Here is a 21,341-nt window from a genome sequence, read left to right on the forward strand (position 1 = left end):
CGAGGAAGTGAAGGCATGAAATGAAGACTTGCCTATCCTAAGAAACTCACAATAACCCCCTCTGTCTGTTACAGAACCATATGTACATGCTTATTCCCTGTGCCATGCCTGAATCACCAATGCCAAGAGGCTCTGAATCAGCAAACCGGGTGGGGTGGGGAAATTGGCAGCAGGTTCTCTTTTAATGTAACATTTTGAAGAGTTTCCCTGTGTGCTATATTCCGAGCAAAGACCAGTGGTAATATCTGGCTATCCAAATGAGAACACCATTAAGCAGCAGAAGTAGTGATTGAAATGTGGAAAGCTCTAACAGCATCATAATTGTTCCAGGCACTGTGATGCTTTTAGCTGTTCCTGAAATGGCCTATTATAGAGAATCCATGCTCACCAAATTTAGCGTGGACAGAAAAGCTGCTGTCACTTGGAGCATTTCGGGCCTTTTCTCCATTCCAAACACAGACAGAAATCTGAGATGAGGCAATGAGTTGCTTTAACTGTCGCAGGCACTTCCAGAAAATCAGTTATTAAAGTTGTTCTGTGTCCACTTAAATCAATTTACGAAGGGCAGTTCAAAAACCTATACAGATATACATTTAATGGAAGATACATTGTTCAGAGACTGCAAATATATATATGTACAGTATATGATTTTCCACTCTCAGGCACATAGAATGATAGAATTGGGGGGGGGGGGGCATGTTGACCATTAAGTCCAACTCCCTGCTCAAAACAGGAAATCCAAAGGTAGAGCAACGACCAGCCACTGATGCATCGCCAAAATGACAGAGTGCATCATCATCACACATAAAACACACACAAAAACCCCACACAATTGCACATAAAATTTGCATATGATAATGTTAGTGTGCCTATCAGTAGGGAAGAGAGAAGCAAAATTAGAAATGATTACTATAATTTAAACAGAAATGCATCTCACCACAGCAGGGAAGACTGTGACCAGCTGACAATCGATGCCTCCTCAGTCCACAGTCTGGGTGCTGACTACTGATGGGCAACTTCAAGAGACTTCTAGCTCTCCCTTCTTCTTCATTTTTACCTTTAAACCAAACTTGGACCAGAGGACTGTCCTCTGCAAATAGAGGACTGTCCTCTGCAAAGTAAAACCTATAACCACCCAACAAATGGCTGTCTATCTTCTTTGATGACCAATAGTGAGAGAGAGATGCAGGGATGTGGGTGGCGCTGTGGGTAAAACCTCAGTACCTAGGGCTTGCTAGGCACCGCTTTATAGCAGGAAGGTAAACTGCATTTCTGTGTGCTGCGCTGGTGCTGGCTCGCCAGAGCAGCTTCGTCACGCTGGCCACGTGACCCGGAAGTGTCTCCGGACAGTGCTGGCTCCCGGCCTCTTAAGTGAGATGAGCGCACAACCCTAGAGTCGGACACGACTGGCCCGTACGGGCAGGGGTACCTTTACCTTTTTAGTGAGAGAGAGCCCACCTCCCCACTAATTACCGTGGTACCGTGGGTTACAGATGCTTCAGGTTACAGACTCCGCTAATCCAGAAATAGTACCTTGGGTTAAGAACTTTGCTTCAGGATGAGAACAGAAATCGAGCAGCGGTGCAGCAGCAGCAGGAGGCCCCATTAGCTAAAGTAGTGCTTCAGGTTAAGAACAGTTTCAGGTTAAGAACGGACCTCCAGAACGAATTAAGTTCTTAACCTGAGGTACCACTGTAATTGGTTCCATTGGCCAACTGCTCTTACTTGCCATCAAGTATTTTTTCATAAAGTTCAGCTGAGCAATACCTTCCTATAACTGCAGCCCATTAACTCTAGACTGGCTGGGGGAGCCCAGCTGGCCGATGCAGCTCTTGGTGGTCGGAGAGGAGCACTGGGCTAGGCCACACTGGGGGCACCTGCATGGGGGTGCCTGGTTTGCAGCCCCTCAAAAATTGTGCACTCCTCACACTACACCGGCCCCCGGTTGGACTACTACTGTTATCAGCCCTGACCATTGCCCATGGTGGTTGAGGCTGATGAGAGCTGGGAGTCAAACAACATCTGGAGGGACCATGTTGCCAAAAATCTGTGCTACATCATGCTGCTCTCATAGTTGTGACTTCTATGTTGCTTGAGAGACTGCTGAAGTGGCCTGAATAGCTGCTTTCCATGTTTTCACTGTAATATTTGTGGAAACTCTCAGGGAGTTAGAAACTAGCAAGGTCAAACTCCCTTTGACTTGATTCAATTCACTTTTTGAAACCCTCATAAGTTGAACTTCACCCTCGTCGTGAAGAGGGAATGAGTCAATGAAGTGAGAGCAAGCTTTCCATCATCAGGTCCCTCTTGTCTTGTTTCCCCATGTGGTCTTGCAGCCAGTTCAAGAAAGGGTGCACAGTGATTGAGGAAGGGAGGTTTCAGTTCATACAATCCTTGCATACAATTAAATAGTCTTTTGCCTGTAAAGCACATGCCACTGCTCTCTTTTCATGCTGACGGAAGCAACATGTGTGATGTAGTGGTTAAGAGTGGTAGTCTCGTAATCTGGTGAACTGGGTTCGCGTCTCTGCTCCTCCACATGCAGCTGCTGGGTGACCTTGGGCCAGTCACACTTCTCTGAAGTCTCTTAGCCCCACTCACCTCACAGAGTGTTTGTTGTGAGGGAGGAAGGGAAAGGAGAATGTTAACCGCTTTGAGACTCCTTCGGGTAGTGATAAAGCGGGATATCAAATCCAAACTCTTTTTCTTCTTCTTCAGATTTCACCCATGCTTCAATTCTGCACCTCCAAATGTCCACCACACATCTCCCACATATGCAGAACAGTCTCAGCAAGACTCTCAAAGCAAATACAACAAAGGCCAAAAGACAAGAGTACAATAAGAAGCAAATCAATCAATCAAAACAATGTTAGCACTGAAACAGTTGCTGGCATCCATCTGTCTCAAGAGACAATGGAGTGCGCCCTTAGGGGTGAAGTTAAACTGCTGTGTTAGCAGCACCAAAGTGTTTTCTCCAGAGCACAAGCCTGGGCAGTGTGTATGGAGGTCTGGGGCTGCCCAGATGACAAGAACCCATTCTTGGGCTTGATGATGTGGTCCAAAGGAAAGCAGCTTGGCTGCAAGAGTTGTGGGAAAGAGGCGCACAAGGTGCCATCCAGCCGTCTTAGACTCCACTCCGAATTTGTGTAGGCTTTACTCCTTGGTCTTTTCTTCTCCCAAAGATATCCAGCAAGGCAGTGGAGGTTTAGGATCAGAGTTTTCTTCCTCCTAGATAGGCTACCTTCCCAGGTTGATAAGCTGCACCCGCCCTTCACTTCTCTCTGCAGCACATGCAGAAACTGCCTTCCTGCGATGGCCTGGGATTCAGACTCGGATGCTGAACCTGAGGGATCCCAGCCTGCACAGGATTCCCTGCCTCCAGAACCAGGTGAGCCAGGGCTAGGGCCTGAGCCTGAAGGTTCCTCACCTATGCTGGGTCCTCAGGTGCAGACATCAGCTGAGTCTGCTCTGGCTCCTGAGGTGATGGAGGATTGCCTGCAGGTGCTCCACTCGCAGCCCTGTCAGGGGAAGAGGAGGTTGCCTCTGGGTCCGGTAACCTTCCAGCCTCTCCTGAGCTGCAGAGGCTCAGGGCAGAGAGGCGGAGGGAACTAAGTTCCTGCAGGAGGAGTGCTCACCTCCAGGTCAGGAGAGGCGAGTCACCAGAAGATCGGGGCCGTCCTATGCCTCGGGGCAGATAAAAGCCGGCCAGCCCCAGTCCCAAGTTGCGGGAGCAACATTGTTGGTTGCCAGTTCCTGCCTGAACCCTGTCCTGCTTTACTGCTGGAGCTCCTGACCCACCCTGGCTCCCAACTTGCAAGCCTGTTCCTGACTTCCCCCGACTCCCTGCCCTGCACCCAGCTTCAGCTACTGCAGACTGCCTCCATGTTGTATCTTTGACCACAGACTGGACTTGGACCTCACCTCTCGGGTAAGCCACGGGACCAGCACACTTCCTGACCATTGGACCCACTATTGGTCTCATCCACTCAATCCGCTGGAGCCTGTCTTTGCCTGCAGGGGGAATCAAAAGGATTAACACCCCCCCCAATAACCAACTAACAAGGAAAAGAACTTTTCAATAGTTTTCTTATTGTTTAAATCAGAGGTTCCCAAATTTATTTGGCCTACTGTCCCCTTTCCAGAAAAAAAAAAATTACTCAGAGCCCCCCTGGAAATCAACCTTCTTAAGATCTATCAGCAGACTTGACCACTGGTTGGTTATAACTTGCATTTTGTGTGTTTATTTGGAAAATAAAGTAATCACTTCAACTTTAACTCTGTGTTACATCAGTAAGCGTCATTAAACAACAATTTCAATATTTTCTCAATCTTCTCTTCTTCTTTTCTGCTTCCACTGACCCCTTATTTTTATTCAATGCCCCCCAATTGCACCCGAGGCTACTACCACCCCCCCGGATGATTCCAGCACACACACCAAAGGGCATTGTAGAGCACACTTTGGGAAACACTGATCTAAATAATAAAAGTTCATCTATTGGATTTTTTGTTGTTGTTAAGATTGCTATTGGGGGGGGCGGAGTTTGATCCAGGATTATTTTCAATACTGGTAAATATTTTTATTGTAACATCTTGAAATTGAATTAATGCCCTGAATGGAGGTGAAACAGTACCAAGTCCTATTCAAGAGCCTAAATGGTATGGATGATTCTATGTAAGTTTGTCTTTCTTATCCTCATTAACCGTGGCAGACAGATTAGAATGCACATTTTCCTCAAAACAGCTCCAGTCCATTGTTCCTAGGATTCAAATCTGACTCAAAATAGAAGTTGCAATAAAGGAAAGATTTTTGACTCCTACGCATGACATTGCACCTTGTTCCTTTGTGACATTGGGGAAAGGCTGCAGCTCAGCATCAGAGCTCATGCGGGGGGGGGGGGGCGGAATCACAGTTTAATCTTTGGCCTATCCAGACAGCTCTGCAAAAGCCTCCCACATGAAACCCAGTTGGAACAAGAAACTGCTTACCTGTTGGCAGTAGGGCAACAAGGATTAATGCTAATTGCCATATAACCACCCCACAATTAAATCAGAATGAATACTCAGCAAAAATTGGGCATAGTGTAACCTCTGTAAAAGCTCTGTGAAAGCAAATCAGGATGAATGCTCAATAAACAGGTCTGGCAAATTTATTCATCTGGCGAAGCCCCTAGTAAGCATCACCCTGCTCATGGTGAACAGGTTGTACTCTCGCAAGTACAACTGAGCAAGTTATGTGTGTGTCGGTTTGTGTGTGTATATGACAGGCACTCATTTCGTCATTTTCATCAGATATACAGTGCCCAACAATCCAGTATCTTTCAACAAATATTAAGCACACATACAGAAACACTTTCTAAATGACTATGGGTCACCTTTCCTCAAAGTCAAAACGAGAAGATGTCTTGTAAGCATATATTTTATTACGCTAGTCAAGAAAGACATTGTCACTGAAAACCAATCTTGCTTTGTATTTTCAGCCCTGGAAAAGGGATCAGAAGACCCTGAGCAACAAATTCAGCAGCATGTTCAACATTAGCACTGACATTTCACAACTCTTGCCTTTAAGCATCAAAAAGAGACTTTCTGTTTTCCAAGATATATCTGACAAATCGAGGAAAGGAAGGAAGGTTGGGTGGCAGAAGGATGCTGCAAAATTAATGTCTGCTGGCATATTTTGCTTCATGCAAACAGCTGACTGGAGAGTACCTAAGCATATCTGCAGTTAGAATGAACCATAGCTTGGACCTACACAGCAAATGTCTAAACATAACAAAATATAGTAGTGAATAGATTTAACTGAATTAACCACACATATTTCAGCTTTAGTGTGGAAGCACAGCTCAAGGTTTCACCACAATTGTGCACTTTCCCCTTAAAACACCAAATTTACACCATTTATCCATAGTGATGGTTGTCAGATATTGGGGAATTTGGTGTTGTTGATGTGAGTTTGTGCACAGCATGCCAGTCATCTCCTTAATTTAAGAAAGGTCAACCACAACCTATAATAGTACAGTATTGTTTCTAATGGAATTGGTACGAAGAGTTCTTTCTAACGTATGAGCTTTCCAAACAACTCTTGCAGCTTTTGCAGAACCCAAAACAGCTAAGCAATGAGGTAAAAGGGGGAAATGGAGTGGAACTGATGAACAATTCCAGTTCAAAGTATTATCCAATACTGTCATACAATTAAACAGTAACAATATCCTACTGGTTTCTACAGGGAATGCCTACAGAACATTCGGAGGACCTACGGAGAGCAGAATTTAAGATCTTGTTTTTGTACACTTGTGTGACTAGTTTTGAATAATAATGTGACTAATATGGAGATAATTACTATTTGCAACTCTATTTTGTTTGGAGATCGACACAAAGGTTTCCTTAATGCAAAAGGTTTGACCTGATGTTCTCTGTGGTTTCAGAAAAGAAGATCCATTTGTGAACAGAAAAATACTCAGTTTATTCATTCAAAGTATTTCAACCTGCCCTTTTCAAAATCAGAGCAGTTTCCAACATTTGAATTAGTGCAGGTTATAGAACACCCAGATTAAAATCAAGTTTTAACTAAAGGAAAATGTGTTTAGCTGTTTTCTAAAACCAAATGAAGAAGAACCTTGGCAAGATTCCCTGCAGAGGAAGTTCAAAAAAACAGGGTGGAAACATTGCAAATACCTCTGACTATAATCCTCTGAATGCTAGGTTACATCCAACTAACTTATACTCAGAGCAGACTCACTGAAATTAATGGACCCAAGTTAGTCATGCCCATTAATTTAAATGGGTCCCATGTTGCACAGTGGGGCTTATTTCTAAATGAACTATCACCCTTTATCCACACTATTGTTGCCAATGCCCATCCCCAAAGGCAAGGCCTTTGTGGGCTCAAGGGCTCGTTTGTTGACGCTGGGTGTCCATGCTTCTCTTGGGCCATTCAGAATTCGCATCAGCTGCATCACCAGTCCAAGTCAGTTGCGGTAAAAAGAAAATCCTGTTTTGCTTTCTTGTCCCCTCTGCACTTCACTGCTCTTTCTGCATATCTGAGTACACAGAGCAGGTGAAATAATTAACAAAACTACATGTCATGTAATTTTACTGAAGTTTAACCTTAAATGGTATTGGCTAAATAAATCAAGAAACACATTTATTTTGCCTTTCCCTTCTTGTGTCCTCTGCTTAATGTGAATTAACTCTGTAGAGAAAAGCTTCACTGAAATACGGAAAAATGGAATAAGTCAATTATGCAAGCACATCTAATCAGTGTCCTAAGTGAGCCACTGGTAAGGTTGGTGGATTTATTCATGTGCAAGAAAAGTTAAGGTTTGAGCCCATAAGGAACTAATCTTTATGAGCTAAATTTAACCACCTGATCAATATCTGAATGGCTTGATAGAGCAATGTATTCACAGAGGACTTACAACTCTTGTTTTTAAATAAACACACCAGTGCATTAAGTCAAATATTGTCCTTCCCCCTACCAGAATCACTCATATAAACTCTATATTATAGCCTTGAACGGATTCTCTCCATCTATTTATTGTACTTTCATCAAAACAATTCCAGCACATCAGATATTTGCATTTCTTCTGTCATTTTATAGTTACATATCTGAATAAGCAGATGACTATCCATTCCTAGTATGATCCCTCCCTCCACAGATTCTGTATGCTTATACTGTATATAAATATGTATCACAGCCACCCCCTATCCTCCAATATAAAGGACAGAGAGTTCTATTATGCTTGTGTCCTGCTGGTGGACTTCCCATAGGCATCTCGTTGACCACAGTGAGAACAAAATGCTGGACACAAAATCCAGAAAGGATTTTCTTATCTTCCTGGGTTCAGAATTGCCATAATTCAGTGGGCTGTATCTGCCTAGGCTTCCTCTATACTGGTGTATATTTGATGGGCATATCTGAGGGTGCAGAGGATCTCTTCACTCTGACATCTGAACAGTCTGCTGCTCTCACCTGTTCTGTGCGGCGCTGGTGATTGATGAAGGGCATCAATGCAAATGATGCAATGATGCAAAACGCCCACTCCCATGTCCTTGGAATATGATATTGTTTCTATTGTTATCTTTTTGGATAAGGATGACAAGCAGCATACTTATTCGTCAATGCTTCTGTACTCAAAACTGCTGTGAAAATAATACACATCATTTTGGGCCAGGAAACCAACATGCTTACATTGAATACTTTGCATAACATACAGTTACGGCTGGGGGAGAAATATGGATCTATGGGCCAAAAGAAATCAGAATCTAACTAATTTGAGCTGGAGCCCAACATATGAAGTGCCCCACATTGGATATCCCTGGACTACATCAATATTGCACTGGTCCAGAAATGCAGTGCTTGTGTTTTTATCTATTTCAAGCCCTATCACTTAATGCTCCATTGTTATTTGCCCTTCATGCTATTTGATGATACTGCCTTTGATATGCAGCCTACTGTTTTGATTGCTAAGTACATATTTCAGGAGAAAGCAACACTCCTATTTCTGTTTCCATCAGGCCACAGCTTGTCATAGGGGTTAGTGGCTGAGGTGCAATTTTGTATTTTGAAGTGTTACTTATATTGGGTAAGCCATATTTATTCTGAGAACAGAACAGCAATAAGATACTGTCAAGATTGCTTGTGAAAAGATTTGTGGTTTCAAGATTACAGGAAACTGCTGAGGATCAGGATGGAAGTCTAGACAGAAATCTGGGGGAGTGACACTCCGTGTCAGATCTCACACCAAATTGTTTGACCTCTCCATATCCTCAAGCTTAACAAGCTTATATAAACACAGATGCAGTACACACAAATCAGAGCATTCGGTGAACCCCAACTGCTCAATTTAAGTGAATGTGTTAAAAGGGGGAGAGATTGCAACTGCTGCTCATATACAGTGTTTTTTATTTTTATTTTTAAATAAATGTTTTAATTGTATCTACACATAGAAAACCTATAAAATATCGACAATACCGAAGCAAATGTACAAATATACTTGTGGTCTCTTCAATTTATACATATTGATTTATCACAATCACCTTGATACTTTTGTAATATATTAAATAAATGTTATACATCTGTGAACACATGTGCTCTAACCTGTGAACCACCATGCTCAACTGGTAGGCTGAAACCTACAAAGGATTGTAATATGTTTTGGCTCGCATGGCAACTAAAATAAAATACAATTTGTGGCAAGCTGCAACCCGTGGGACTGCTTCAGCTAACCCGACAGAAACCTACATCCGAACTGAACAAACTTTGTGGGTTCAGTATAATCAGGCAGCAGCCATGGGAATCTCCATGCGCCACACAATGTTTCAGGCAAGTTGTCATTATTCCTTAAAGAACTCCCTTATCTGGTTAAGGGTAAAGCAGAAGACTTTTTCCCCTGCTGCTCCCAACTGCAGGACTAGATCTCCTGAGTTACAGGGGGATAAATTTTGATTCACTTCTTGACGGTAAGAGCAGTTCAACAATAGAATCAATTATCAAGAGGAGTGGTGGTCTCTCCTTCCTGGGAGGTCATCAGGCAGAGGCTGGGTAGCCATCTGTTAAAGATGCTCAGGCTCTGCTTTCCCTTCATCAAGCAGGTGGCAAGTGGTGAAGTGCACCTGTCTATCTCATCATGGGCTTCCAGGTGGGATTTAAAAGCATTCCAATTCACCCAGGCATCTGATGGTTGAAAGATTCTGTTCCTAGCAACCTTGAAATAATTAGTTGTGAGGGCATGTAGCTTTTTAAAATGTTTGTTAATGTCCTTTATTGTTTTTATATGCTGTACAATAGGTTTTATTTTGAACTTTGGTGTTTGTTCTGCTTCATTGCTAGCTGCCCTCAGCTCCTTTAGGAAGATGGGTGGGATAGAAATTCAATAAATAACAACAACAACAACAAATGCATGGTCCCCTGAAAATGGACAATTCAATGAAACCACAAGAAATGCTCTAAAACTGAGGTCCAAACAGTGCATTTCTATATCACAGAGTCAACTTTTCAACTGTGTCATGCATCTTGAAATCGCTTTACCAAATTCCAAAATGGCACACACACACACACCGGCTTTCTTGAAGTGAAAAACCTCTGGATGTGCTTCAGTAAAAAAAAACTGCACTCAAAAAAAAACAGAAACATCCCATGGGCATCAGCATTTCCACATCACAGGCCTTCCTCGCCACATCTGCATGTCATTCTGATCAGCAGCCTGGTGATATAAAATAGTGCTCATTTGTTTAAATATGTTTCTGCACTTTTCTTCATGTAAAAGCCTATGAGATTTGATAACTTTTATGTTAGCAGAGATAAAAGCCAAGAGCCACAAAGAGCCTTTAAAAAGTACTCCACATTTAAAAAACTGCACAAGAAGTAGACAAATCAAAGAGTCTTCACTCAACATCAGAAATACATGAATCTCAGTGTCAGGTGAGCCTTCTGCACTGTAGAATGAGACAGCACAATGGAAAGGACAGCAATCACCTGACCTGAGTAGGTAGAGCAGCTCAAAGGAGAAGCAACAGAGGCGCTAACTCCTGGGGACCCAACCCTTTGAACTCCCCAAATGTTGGGGGGAAATCAGAGCCAAGTGCAGAGCCAAGCACAGCGTGACGTTAGTGACCGGCTCCTTCTCCTCCTCTACCTGCCGCGGAAAGGAAGGAGGGGGAAAGCAGCCCTCGGCCGATGGTGGCAGCAACAGCAGGAGGAGCCACTGGCCACTGAATCTGTGCTACAACTGCATTTGGCTCCACCCCCTGGCTCCTCTGACATCCTGAAGTGATGTCAGAATGTTGCACATGCAACACTGCACATGCAACGTTGCCCCTCCCCATCTTCCTCACAAGTTGGCACCTCTGCTGAGGAGCACCTCAGTAGCTAGACAGGTTTGTGTGGGAGAAGGCAGTCTTGTAGGCAACCCAGCCCCATCCTATGAATTGGGGCTGGAAATGGATCGAGAGTTGGGGGTGGTGAGCCATCAGCTGGATAGGCCAGGTGGTTAGAGTGTGGTGCTGAAAACAGCAAGGTAGAAGGTTTGATCACCATCAGGGGCAGCTGCATATTTTTGCACTACAGAGGGTTGGACTAGATCAGTGGTTCTTAACCTTGGGTCCCCAGATGTTTTGGGCCTACAACTCCCATGATCCCTAGCTCACAGGAGATCCTCAAAATCCCTTCCAACTCTATGACTCTATGATTCAAGATGCCCTGAAGACATGCTTTATTTGGGAGCTGTCCAGTCCAAGATCAGGAAAACTGAGCAGGCACAAAACACCTTGTGCCTTCCCCACTACAGTGAGATATATCTTATTTAAATTTCAATTATAGTAATTGCTTTAAAATTTGAATTTATATATAAATTACCATATGCACACTTTATGCAAATTCAGGCCCTCTTTTGCCCTCTTTTGTGGCGATGCATAACTGGTCCCCTTACGGTCATAGCTGGCACACCAATCTTAGATAGCAGGTTCTTGAAAATAAAGGATCCAATAGCACCTCCAGGATTTCCTTTTATTTCACAAGATTTGTATACTGCTTGATTGCACTAAAACCCCAACCCAATTTGAAATTATCAGCAAAAAACAAACAAACAAAAAACTATCCAAAATATCCAAAAACAGTTAATAATAAACTAAAACCAGATTAAAACATGTGGCAACATTCTAAATGTTTGGACTATGAACCTGAACCTTCTGGGCGAGTGCAACTGCATCCAAAAACAGGCCAAACTCTATTACTCAAGGCACATGAACCATGGAGGAAGATCATCTTCATCCTATCTGAATGGTGGATGCTCAATCTACTGGGTCTCAGCCAGTCCCAAAGAAAAATATGTGGCTCCACAAACTAAGAAACGCTTAGATATTTCAGTAATCGTTGTTGTTGTGGTTGTGGTTGTTGCTGTGGTGTTGGTGTTGGTGGTTGGTGTTAAATTAACTGAGGTATTCCAAATGATTATCAGCAGAAAACCTGGAGGTAATTTGTCCCGATTCAGTAAATTAGGAGAAGTTCAAAATAAAATTGCCATCGTTCAATGACAAAGCATCTGCTTTGCATGCAAAAAGGCCCCAGATTCAATCCCCGGTATCTCTAAGTAGTAATGGAAAATATTGTTGCCAAAAATATTCAAGACTGCTAACAATATCTCAGTGAAAATTCAATAAAACAAAAATACCAACCTTAACGATACAAGCCAAAATCAAGTCCTATCTGGCAGAGCGCCATGGCTCAGTCCCCAGTTATCTCTAAGCAGCATTGGGGGAGAAACTCGTCTGAAACTGTGGAAAGGCACTGCCAGCCAGAGTAGACGTAACTGAGGTGGATGGACCAAAATTCTGACTTGGTATATGGCAGCGTCTTACGTTTCCTGTGTGAAAGGTCAGCCAGTGCCATTTAGCATTTCAGGTGGCATTTAAAATGTGTCCTTTTCCCTTTTAAATTGTCAGACTTTACAAGAACATGAGGATTTCTCATGCACTCCCAGAGTTCTTACCCATATGGGATTTTAACTGAGGGACTAATTATGTGTATTTTTTTCTGAGCAGATTCATCAGCTGCACATTGCCAAATAATAATGCGTGTTCCATAATGGTAAACTAGACATATAGGCCAAAAAAAAAAGTATTTCAGATACATTATATACACCGTGTTCAGGCAGAGCTATGCTACTGATTAACAATCGCTGGAGCCAACACAAAAACACCAAAAACAACACAATCCACAGGGAGTAAAACTTCGGCAGAACTTTGCAACTGCACCTTTATCTGTACATTAATTCTCAAGAACTTTTTGTTGGGTGCATGTGCAGCATCTATTCAGCTGCTAACATAAAAAAAATAAAATCCAGAACTCTTGGCAGAATCAGAAAGCAGGAGAACCAAAGGGACACTGGGATATCAGAACAATAATAGATGTGTGGATAAGTAACAGAAATCTGTTGTCTTTGTCCATGGAGTTTTCTTGGCAGGGATACTGGAGTGGCTTGCCTGCTTCTTGGGAGAAAAGCAATGACAAACCTAGACAGCATCTTAAAAAGCAGAGACATCACCTGGCCAACAAAGGTCCGTATAGTTAAAGCTATGGTTTTCCCAGTAGTGATGTATGGAAGTGAGAGCTGGACCATAAAGAAGGCTGATCGCCGAAGAAGTGATGCTTTTGAATTATAGTGCTGGAGGAGACTCTTGAGAGTCCCATGGACTGCAAGAAGATCGAACCTCTCCATTCTGAAGGAAATCAGCCCTGAGTGCTCGCTGGAAGGACAGATCCTGAAGCTGAGACTCCAATACTTTGGCCACCTCATGAGAACAGAAGACTCCTTGGAAAAGATGTTGGGAAAGATGGAGGGCACAAGGAGAAGGGGATGACAGAGGACGAGATGGCTGGATAGTGTTCTCGAAGCTACCAGCATGAGTTTGACCAAACTGCGGGAGGCAGTGGAAGACAGGAGTGCCTGGTGTGCTCTGGTCCATGGGGTCACGAAGAGTCGGACACGACTAAACAACTAAACAACAACAACAACAACAGAAATCTAACAACAAGAATAAACAGACAAACAAATCATTGTGATTTGTTTGTTTGTTGGATGGGGAACAAAATGTAAATCTCTTTGTTTTCATTTTTATTGCTAAAATACAGGGTATGTGTGACATTTGGTTATTACTAGGGCTTCTTTTTTCAGCCAGAACTCACCGAAACTCAGTTCCGGCATCTTTCAGGTGAGCACCATTGCCATTCTAAGAGAACAAGGGAAGTGTTCATGGTGAGTTCAGCCATAAACAGACAGTAGAGTAAACAGATGCCTTGTGTTAATATTTTCTCAAACTGAAAGTGTACATCAATTAAAGAATAAAAAGATCTCACCAGAGGAGGGGAAATATACAAAAGGAGCATTGGCCTCAAGAAAATGATGGGGAATATTACCTATTACTGATTTTCCCTCATATCAAAACCCCCACATGATTTCAAGAATCATAGAATTGTATAGTTGGAAGGAACCACAAGGGTCATCTAGTCCAACCCACCCTGCATATCAGGCATATTTTGCCCAAAGTGTGACTTGAACCCATGACCCTGAGATTAAGAGTCTTGTTTATGAGAATGAAAGTTATATCTATCAACAGACGGATCAAGCGGTACCCATTTATGTATTCCTTAATTCATCATTGTTTGTTATGCTATAGTACATTTAGTCCTTCATAATGTTAATATATAAGAGCATCCTTGTGCAAATTTGTAAAATCAGTACTTATAAGTCCTGCCAAATTATCCACAGCATCTTCGTTTACATGTCTTTTGCTCTCATTCCTTTTGACAACCACTTGCTTGATTGAGCGGCTAACATAGGCTGGCATTACCTATGCCAGTTCAGATTTATATTCAATATGCTGAAGGCTACAGCTGCATCCTTTTGCTAATGAATAATCTGAGGGAAAAGGTTTCAAGGAAAAGGCTCTTTTTAATACCTTGGAATTCCTGAATACCCCTGTCAACAGCTTGATATTAAATGAAAAGGCGGTGGAGGCAGAGAAGGAAAATAAACCACATATGTAAGTGTTGTATGGAAAAGTTAACTTCTCTATTGAGTCATATCACCAAAGTAAACAGAGTAGATCCACTGAAATCAATGACATCAAATTATTATTATTTTATTACAGCAACTTCAGGTATGACTTAGGCTCCATCTGCACTATGCATTTAGAGCAGTACCATACCACTTAATAAACAGTCATGGCTTCCCCCTTAAAAGTACCGGGAACTGTAGTTTATTAAGGATGCTGTGAGTTAGGAAACCCTTATTCTCTTCCAAGACCTACAATTCCCAGAGTAGCTTAACAATCAATCCCTTTTCTCAGGGAACCCTGACAATTGCAGCTTTCAGAGGAGAAAAGGAATCTCCTAATTCTCAGCACACTTAACAAACTAGAGTTCCCAAGATTCTTTGTGGGAAGCCATGACTCTCGAAAATAGTATGATATTACTTTAAATACATAGTGCAGATGGGGCCTTAGTTGGATATCACCTCTTGCGTCTGTATTGGTCAAAAGCATGAATTAACCTCGAATCATTTATTTATAGCACCTATAAATTCCCTTCCTCTCCCATAAGATCAAAGTTATGTATTAAAAAAGAAGACATTAAAACCATGCAAGGTATAGGGAAAAAGGCACCATGGAATAGCAAAAGAGAAATAAACAATAAACAACAACATACTGAACCTCTCATCCCACTTTCATTCAGAAACATACTTTTCATACGTAGTTATTAAGCTATCTAGGCTGCATTTAAGAGACTCAAGAAGAAAAGAAAACTGATCCAAGTTGCTGGCTGGGGTTCAGCTTGGCGAACTGGTTAATGCCATTTACCTCAAATTAGTGAATGGACACGAATATTTTTCACTTCTTCAAGATCTTCACCAAATCTTATTTACTGCCATTAGAGTTGCTTGTCAAAATTCAGTTACATTTCATGGGACCACATACATTACACAGTTCTTCTTTTCTTTTACACAGTGGCTACATATTGATGAAATTATTTTCTGGTCCTGCTCAGTATCCTCAAGGATCCACCACAGGGACAGCGAAGCAACTGCACACGACTCTGCTCTAATGCACATTTACAATTCTACAGTATCTGCTTAAGTTAAAATAATGTAGTTCACCTCAATTCACTACACTCATCACTTTTCTTATTGAAGAGATCGAGGAAGCTCCACTGAGGAAATGAGAAAGGACTGTGCTCCCCACTGGCTTAGGGCTTCTACTGCAACACACACAAACACAAGACTAGTTCGAAGGGATCATGGGAAGATTGCCACTAGCTTATGACTAAAGTGATATTTGAAATGACTATTATTATAAATATGAACATAGGAAGAGCCTGCTGGATCAGAACAGTAGCCCATCTAGTCCAGCCATAGGAGTAAACTCCTAAAGGCCAAAGTCCCTTCTCCCCCTCCAATAAAACACTTAAGCCCCCCTCTGCCAGTTGATGGGTATTGCCATTCAAATGGTGCATGTGCAGGGCTTACCTCTTCCCCTCAATATTTTATTCAACTTGACACACCTGAGTTCAGCATCCTATTCTCACATTGGCCAACCTGATGAACGGAGTGCAACAGCACTCTTCCCCCCACCCCACCCCACATTTTCCAGCAACTGGTGTTCAAAAGCATACAGCTGCCAACAATGGAAAAGCCACTACGGAAGGTAGAATTATTACATGAAATAAATACCAGTCAGACTAATCAAGCTCTTGCGTTGAAGAGTACTGACTGCTCATTTTAGCCTTTCTGGAAAAGTCCCCCCACCCCACTCCTGTAGCCTTAATACATGTATCCTGAATCTTTATTTAGTTTTTAATAATACTGCATCATCAAAAGTAGCACAAAGTAAACAATAGTGGACAAGATAAAATGCTACACCGCACCCAGCAAGTAACCTTACCATTTCCTAAGTGTAATCAGAACTATGAAGTCTCAGTTGGCTGCAACATCTCAACGTAAGATCTTTTCTTTCTTTTTTAAAAAAGCATCCATTTGATGAATATACAAAAGGAAAATCTTACCTCTTCCCACTGGTGAATGTATCTTATTAATCTTGAAAGCCGTAATAAACGCAGCAGACTGAGGATTTTTGTGAACCTTACAATACGAAGTGCTCTAGCAGTCTTGTAGACTTCTGAGTCCATCCCTTTTTCTACAATGAGAAAGATATAATCCACTGGTATTGATGAGATGAAGTCAACCACGAACCAGCTCTTTAAATAATTCATCTTGATGACTTTGGGGTCCAGGATTATCTCAGAGCTGTCCTCATTAACAGTGCCAGTTCTAAAGTTCATGATCAAGTCCAACAGAAACACAGTATCTGATGCTACATTGAAAATAATCCACGGTGTGGTTGTCTGCTCTGTGAAGAATGTGATCCCAACAGGAATAATGACAAGATTTCCAACCATCATGATAAGCATTATTAAGTCCCAGTAAAACCTAAGAGAAGATAGAAAACACAATAATTGAACAAAGCAAAAAAATATTATTTTCTTGCAGTATAATTAAATTATATATTATAAGGCTTTTAAAAATTAGAATATCTACTACATTCATGTTTGTTGCATGAAGTGCCCTTACCTTCAAAAAGGCAGGAGACTTTTCTTGGTCAAATGCATGGACAGTACAGTGATACCTCAGGTTAAGAACTTAATTCATTCCAGAGGTCTGTTCTTAACCTGAAACTGTACTTAACCTGAAGAACTACTTTAACTAATGTGGCCTTGTGCTGCTGCTGCACTGCAAGAGCATGATTTCTGTTCTCATCCTGAAGCAAAGTTCTTAACCTGAGGTAATATTTCTGGGTTAGTGGAGTCTGTAACCTGAAGTGTATGTAACCCGAAGTACCATTGTATAGCCCAATGCGGTCTCTTCCAGATGTTATGGAACTACGACTCCTATAAGATCTTATTATTGGCTCTCATTGGAACCAATGGGAGTTTTAGTCCAAAACATCTGGAGGGCACCAAGTTGGGAAAGGTTAGCATTTAACATTCCCATTTATATAAGATTGTCTGTGTTGCATTGAGGAAAAAACACAAGCTATAGTCCCATTGACTAAATTTTAAGTGTGGGTAGCTAGCTTCAGTATAAATGTGCATGGGAGCACAAGTCCAGGCCCCACTCAATAGAAGGAGCAGGAGAACTGCCATGTGCAGCAGGGCACACGAAGAAAAAACATGTGGTCATCTCAAGAGTCCAGGGGTCCTGTAGAAACATTACATCCAGAATCTAAAATTACCCGACTCAGCCACTAGGCTAAACAGAGCAACGCTCTCTTAGTACTGCTGCTCTTCTGGAAAACTCTGCTTAGGGATGAATACCACTGGTTTTTAGCGAGTGTGGGTATATATATATATATATATATATATATATATAATCTCAGAAGACATTTGAATGACAAGTTGGTGGATTGAATTCTACTGCTATTTCCTGTTCAATGAAAGAAAGCTTTAAAGGAACACCTTTGTTTAAAAATATTAAGGATTCCTGACATCCATGTGTGATCTGAACTAATCAGAGGGCATCAGAATACTGAATTCTGCAACCACTGTAAAACTCTCTCCTTGAATAGCACAATTGCAAAACACACACTTTCTTGGTCATATGATTGGGAGAGATCTTTTTGATGGGGATTACTTGTTAAGACAAAGGGAGAGAATTCCTGCTATTATATCCAGAGAGTACAAGCAAGTTCTGCCATTCCTCCCTACCAGTTGATTGGCATATGGAATAAATGCAGCATTGTGCTGAAGAATTAGCTTATCATTCCATGGCATATTTGAAAGGATGAGTTGCATTTGGTAGATTTTTTCCCCAGCCTTCCTGTCAAAACCTATCAATGTGTTTACATAAAAATGAACTGGTGCCTGCTGTTAATCATGAACACTTTGGCAATGAAATTCACTCTTGGTCTCCCTCCAAATGCAAAGCCAAAATGTACCAGAATAAGCTTAATGACAAATGGACAATATATAGCCTGCTCCAGTTTCTATGTATCTTCTTCTTCTTGCTTTCCAGCCCATAACACATGAGTAATATATAGCCTGTCCACTGAGAAAATGGAGCACTTGTGCTCAGTGGAAGGCTCTTACAGAGAACATAGGAACTGCCTTATACAGATCAGACCAGTATTCTGTCTAGATTAGTTTTGCATATTCTCTCCAGCATTTCAAGCAAGAATATTTTTCAGCTCTACCTTCAGATGCTGGGACTGAGACGTTTCTGCATGCAATTCATGCACTCTACCACTGAGCTATGGCCTGTTCTCAGAAGGTGTTGTGGCCATCATCCGTGCTGTGAAACACAGCATGTATGACACACTTTTTAGAGTATTATAATGTTGCTATGCTATGTTTGCCAATGTGCATGATGTCTAAAAGAGCCACTAACCCCACGGCCACAACAGACAAGGTTCACTCAGTTCTGGGAAGCAGCCTGCTAGGAAAAGTTGCCCATCCTTGCACCAAAACCTAAGGGCCACATTGTTTAATTTCAGTTTCAATAATTTCCATCCTATACCCAGATGTACCTCAAAGTGGATCACGATAAACAACTGCAAACCATGAAATATGAAGTTGCGAATATAAACAAGCAGTTAAGATAACGCTCACTGGAATGAACGTTACCTATGCATGCAAGCAACAAATAAAGGATAATATGGAGGGAGGAACCAGGTATGCCATATTGATGTCCTAGGAGGAAAATGTGACATAATAATGAATTGGGTTCAGAATGACTGCATGGAAACAAAGTATATTATAATGTTGGGATACATTAGCCATTTAAAAAAAAAAAAAGGATTGCTGGACAAAAGCAATTCCTGAACGATTGTTCTCAACATACTGAGAACAATAATTTCAACAATAAAAGTTGGCATTGGCCGAAACACCTTTCAAGTAATCGATACACTTCATATACATTATTTTAATTAACATGTGAAAACATTTAGGGGCTGAAGTAAAAGCTTGCCCCTTTTCAACCTCTGCAATGTCAGTAGACAAGGCTTCTGCTTCTCGTGAATTTTTTGTTTTCACTTGAAGGATGCTCTCTCACAAAAGGGGAATGCACCGACACATGCACAAAATCAGGAATTTCAACTCATCAGTATTCAAGTGTATCTTTAGCAATGAACACCACTCATAGCTAATGTGAAATCGGGGCCTATCTAAATAACAGTCAAGGGCTTAACAAACACCAAGTAATTAATGCTGTTACGTTCACTATACTGTGAAGTGTTACATAACCCCAAGTGACATTATATTAATACAGAACACATTAGTGAAGGGCACACACACACATACAAGCAGGAAGGTTTTCAGATCAATTTCCTATAGTTTACTTCCTTCCTAAAGCCAAATCTTTACACTTGAAGTTCCAATTAGAACAGGCACCCCCAAACTCGGTCCTCCAGACTACAATTCCCATCATCCCTGACCACTGGTCCTGTTAGCTAGGGATGACGGAAGTTGTAGTCCCAAAACATCTGGAGGGCCAAGTTTGGGGGTGCCTGAATTAGAACAATTGAGCCACTTTCCTATCCCTACCAAATTGTTTTATGCTGGAGAGAACTGTCTTTCACACCTTACTTTAATAATAAAAAGTACATTTACATAGCGCTTTAAGGTATTCACAGCATTTCACATACATTCTTCCACAAGCAGTAACATTTGTCCCTTTTACAATACAATGCTATTATGCATGTCGACCCAGAAGCAATCTCCATTGAGTTCAATGGGCCTTACTCCTGCATGAATGTGTATACAATGTGGGGCTGCAGAGTGAGAGGAATTGCTGGCAATTGCTTCCCACCCTATTCCCCTGACAGAAACCTTGCCATTAGCTGAGCAACATCTATGGATGCAACCCAGTTGCTGACATTTTTAAGTTAATGGGATTATTATTATTATTATTTTAACTTGGCTGCGTTCAGCAATTCCTGTTCTCAATAAATGCTGCGGAAAGATTGCCAACTCGCACATCTTATGGTGTGGGCCATGTAACTGCATGCAAAGAAGCTTTGTCAAGCTCCGAGCCAAAGCTTGCCACTTCATGACTATTGCAGGGTGGGAAAGGAGATGTCTCATCGTTAAGCAATTTTCTGCTTTTAAAAACGTGCATTTTAAAGGAATGTAGGCTTATCATTTGCAAGGCCATGCATAGAGAAAAAGAACTGGTAAAATGTCAACTTTGTTCATCGGCACTGACATTCAAATTATTTCTGGGGGTTTGTAGATACTACCCTGTCCTTCAGTATTGATCAAATTATTTCACATCTCAATGCAATATGGTATTTCATGGCATGCTGTAGGGGAGTACTTTTAACTCTCGAATCTCTTGTGTTGCATTTTCTCTAGGTTTGGACTTCAGCAGTTCATCTGCGGTCCCTGCAGCAAAATTCAGTATGTGCCCAGACATGTGCAGATACAACCCTGTTACCTGCCGTAACAGGGGGAGGGAAGAACCAGATTTTTGGCACATTTTGCCTTTTGGTTGCCCAAATATTCTCTATCTCTCTCACACATATGCACAACCAAATCATCTTAAAGAAAATGTCACCAAATGTCTATCTCCCTTCTATTTGGTCTAGAGTGAAATTACTCCTTAGCCAACAGGTTGCAGGCAGAAGCACATTAAATGCCTGAATGACTCTGGTATAGAATTCAGCCACCGCTTTTTCATTTCCTGGTCCATTCCCATGGCTCTTGCAGAAGCTGTGATACATAGAAAATAAAACCAGGCATGGCACATAACACGTGTGTGTTGGACTCTGCAGTAGGGCTGGGCGATGTATTGATACAT

General features: G+C 41.8%; 1 protein-coding gene across 1 annotated transcript in view; it reads right to left on the reverse strand.

Moving 5' to 3' along the window:
- HCN1 (hyperpolarization activated cyclic nucleotide gated potassium channel 1) overlaps positions 1 to 21,341 on the reverse strand; it is a 184,272-nt gene that overhangs the window by 138,430 nt on the left and 24,501 nt on the right. The window contains exon 2 of the mRNA XM_080972498.1: positions 16,556 to 16,979. Within this exon, the coding sequence (XP_080828624.1) occupies positions 16,556 to 16,979 (424 nt within the window). The remainder of the gene's footprint in view (positions 1 to 16,555; positions 16,980 to 21,341) is intronic.

This window comes from Podarcis pityusensis, assembly GCF_964106645.2.
Source record: "Podarcis pityusensis genome assembly, chromosome: 11".
In the NCBI taxonomy this organism is placed as follows: domain Eukaryota; kingdom Metazoa; phylum Chordata; class Lepidosauria; order Squamata; family Lacertidae; genus Podarcis; species Podarcis pityusensis.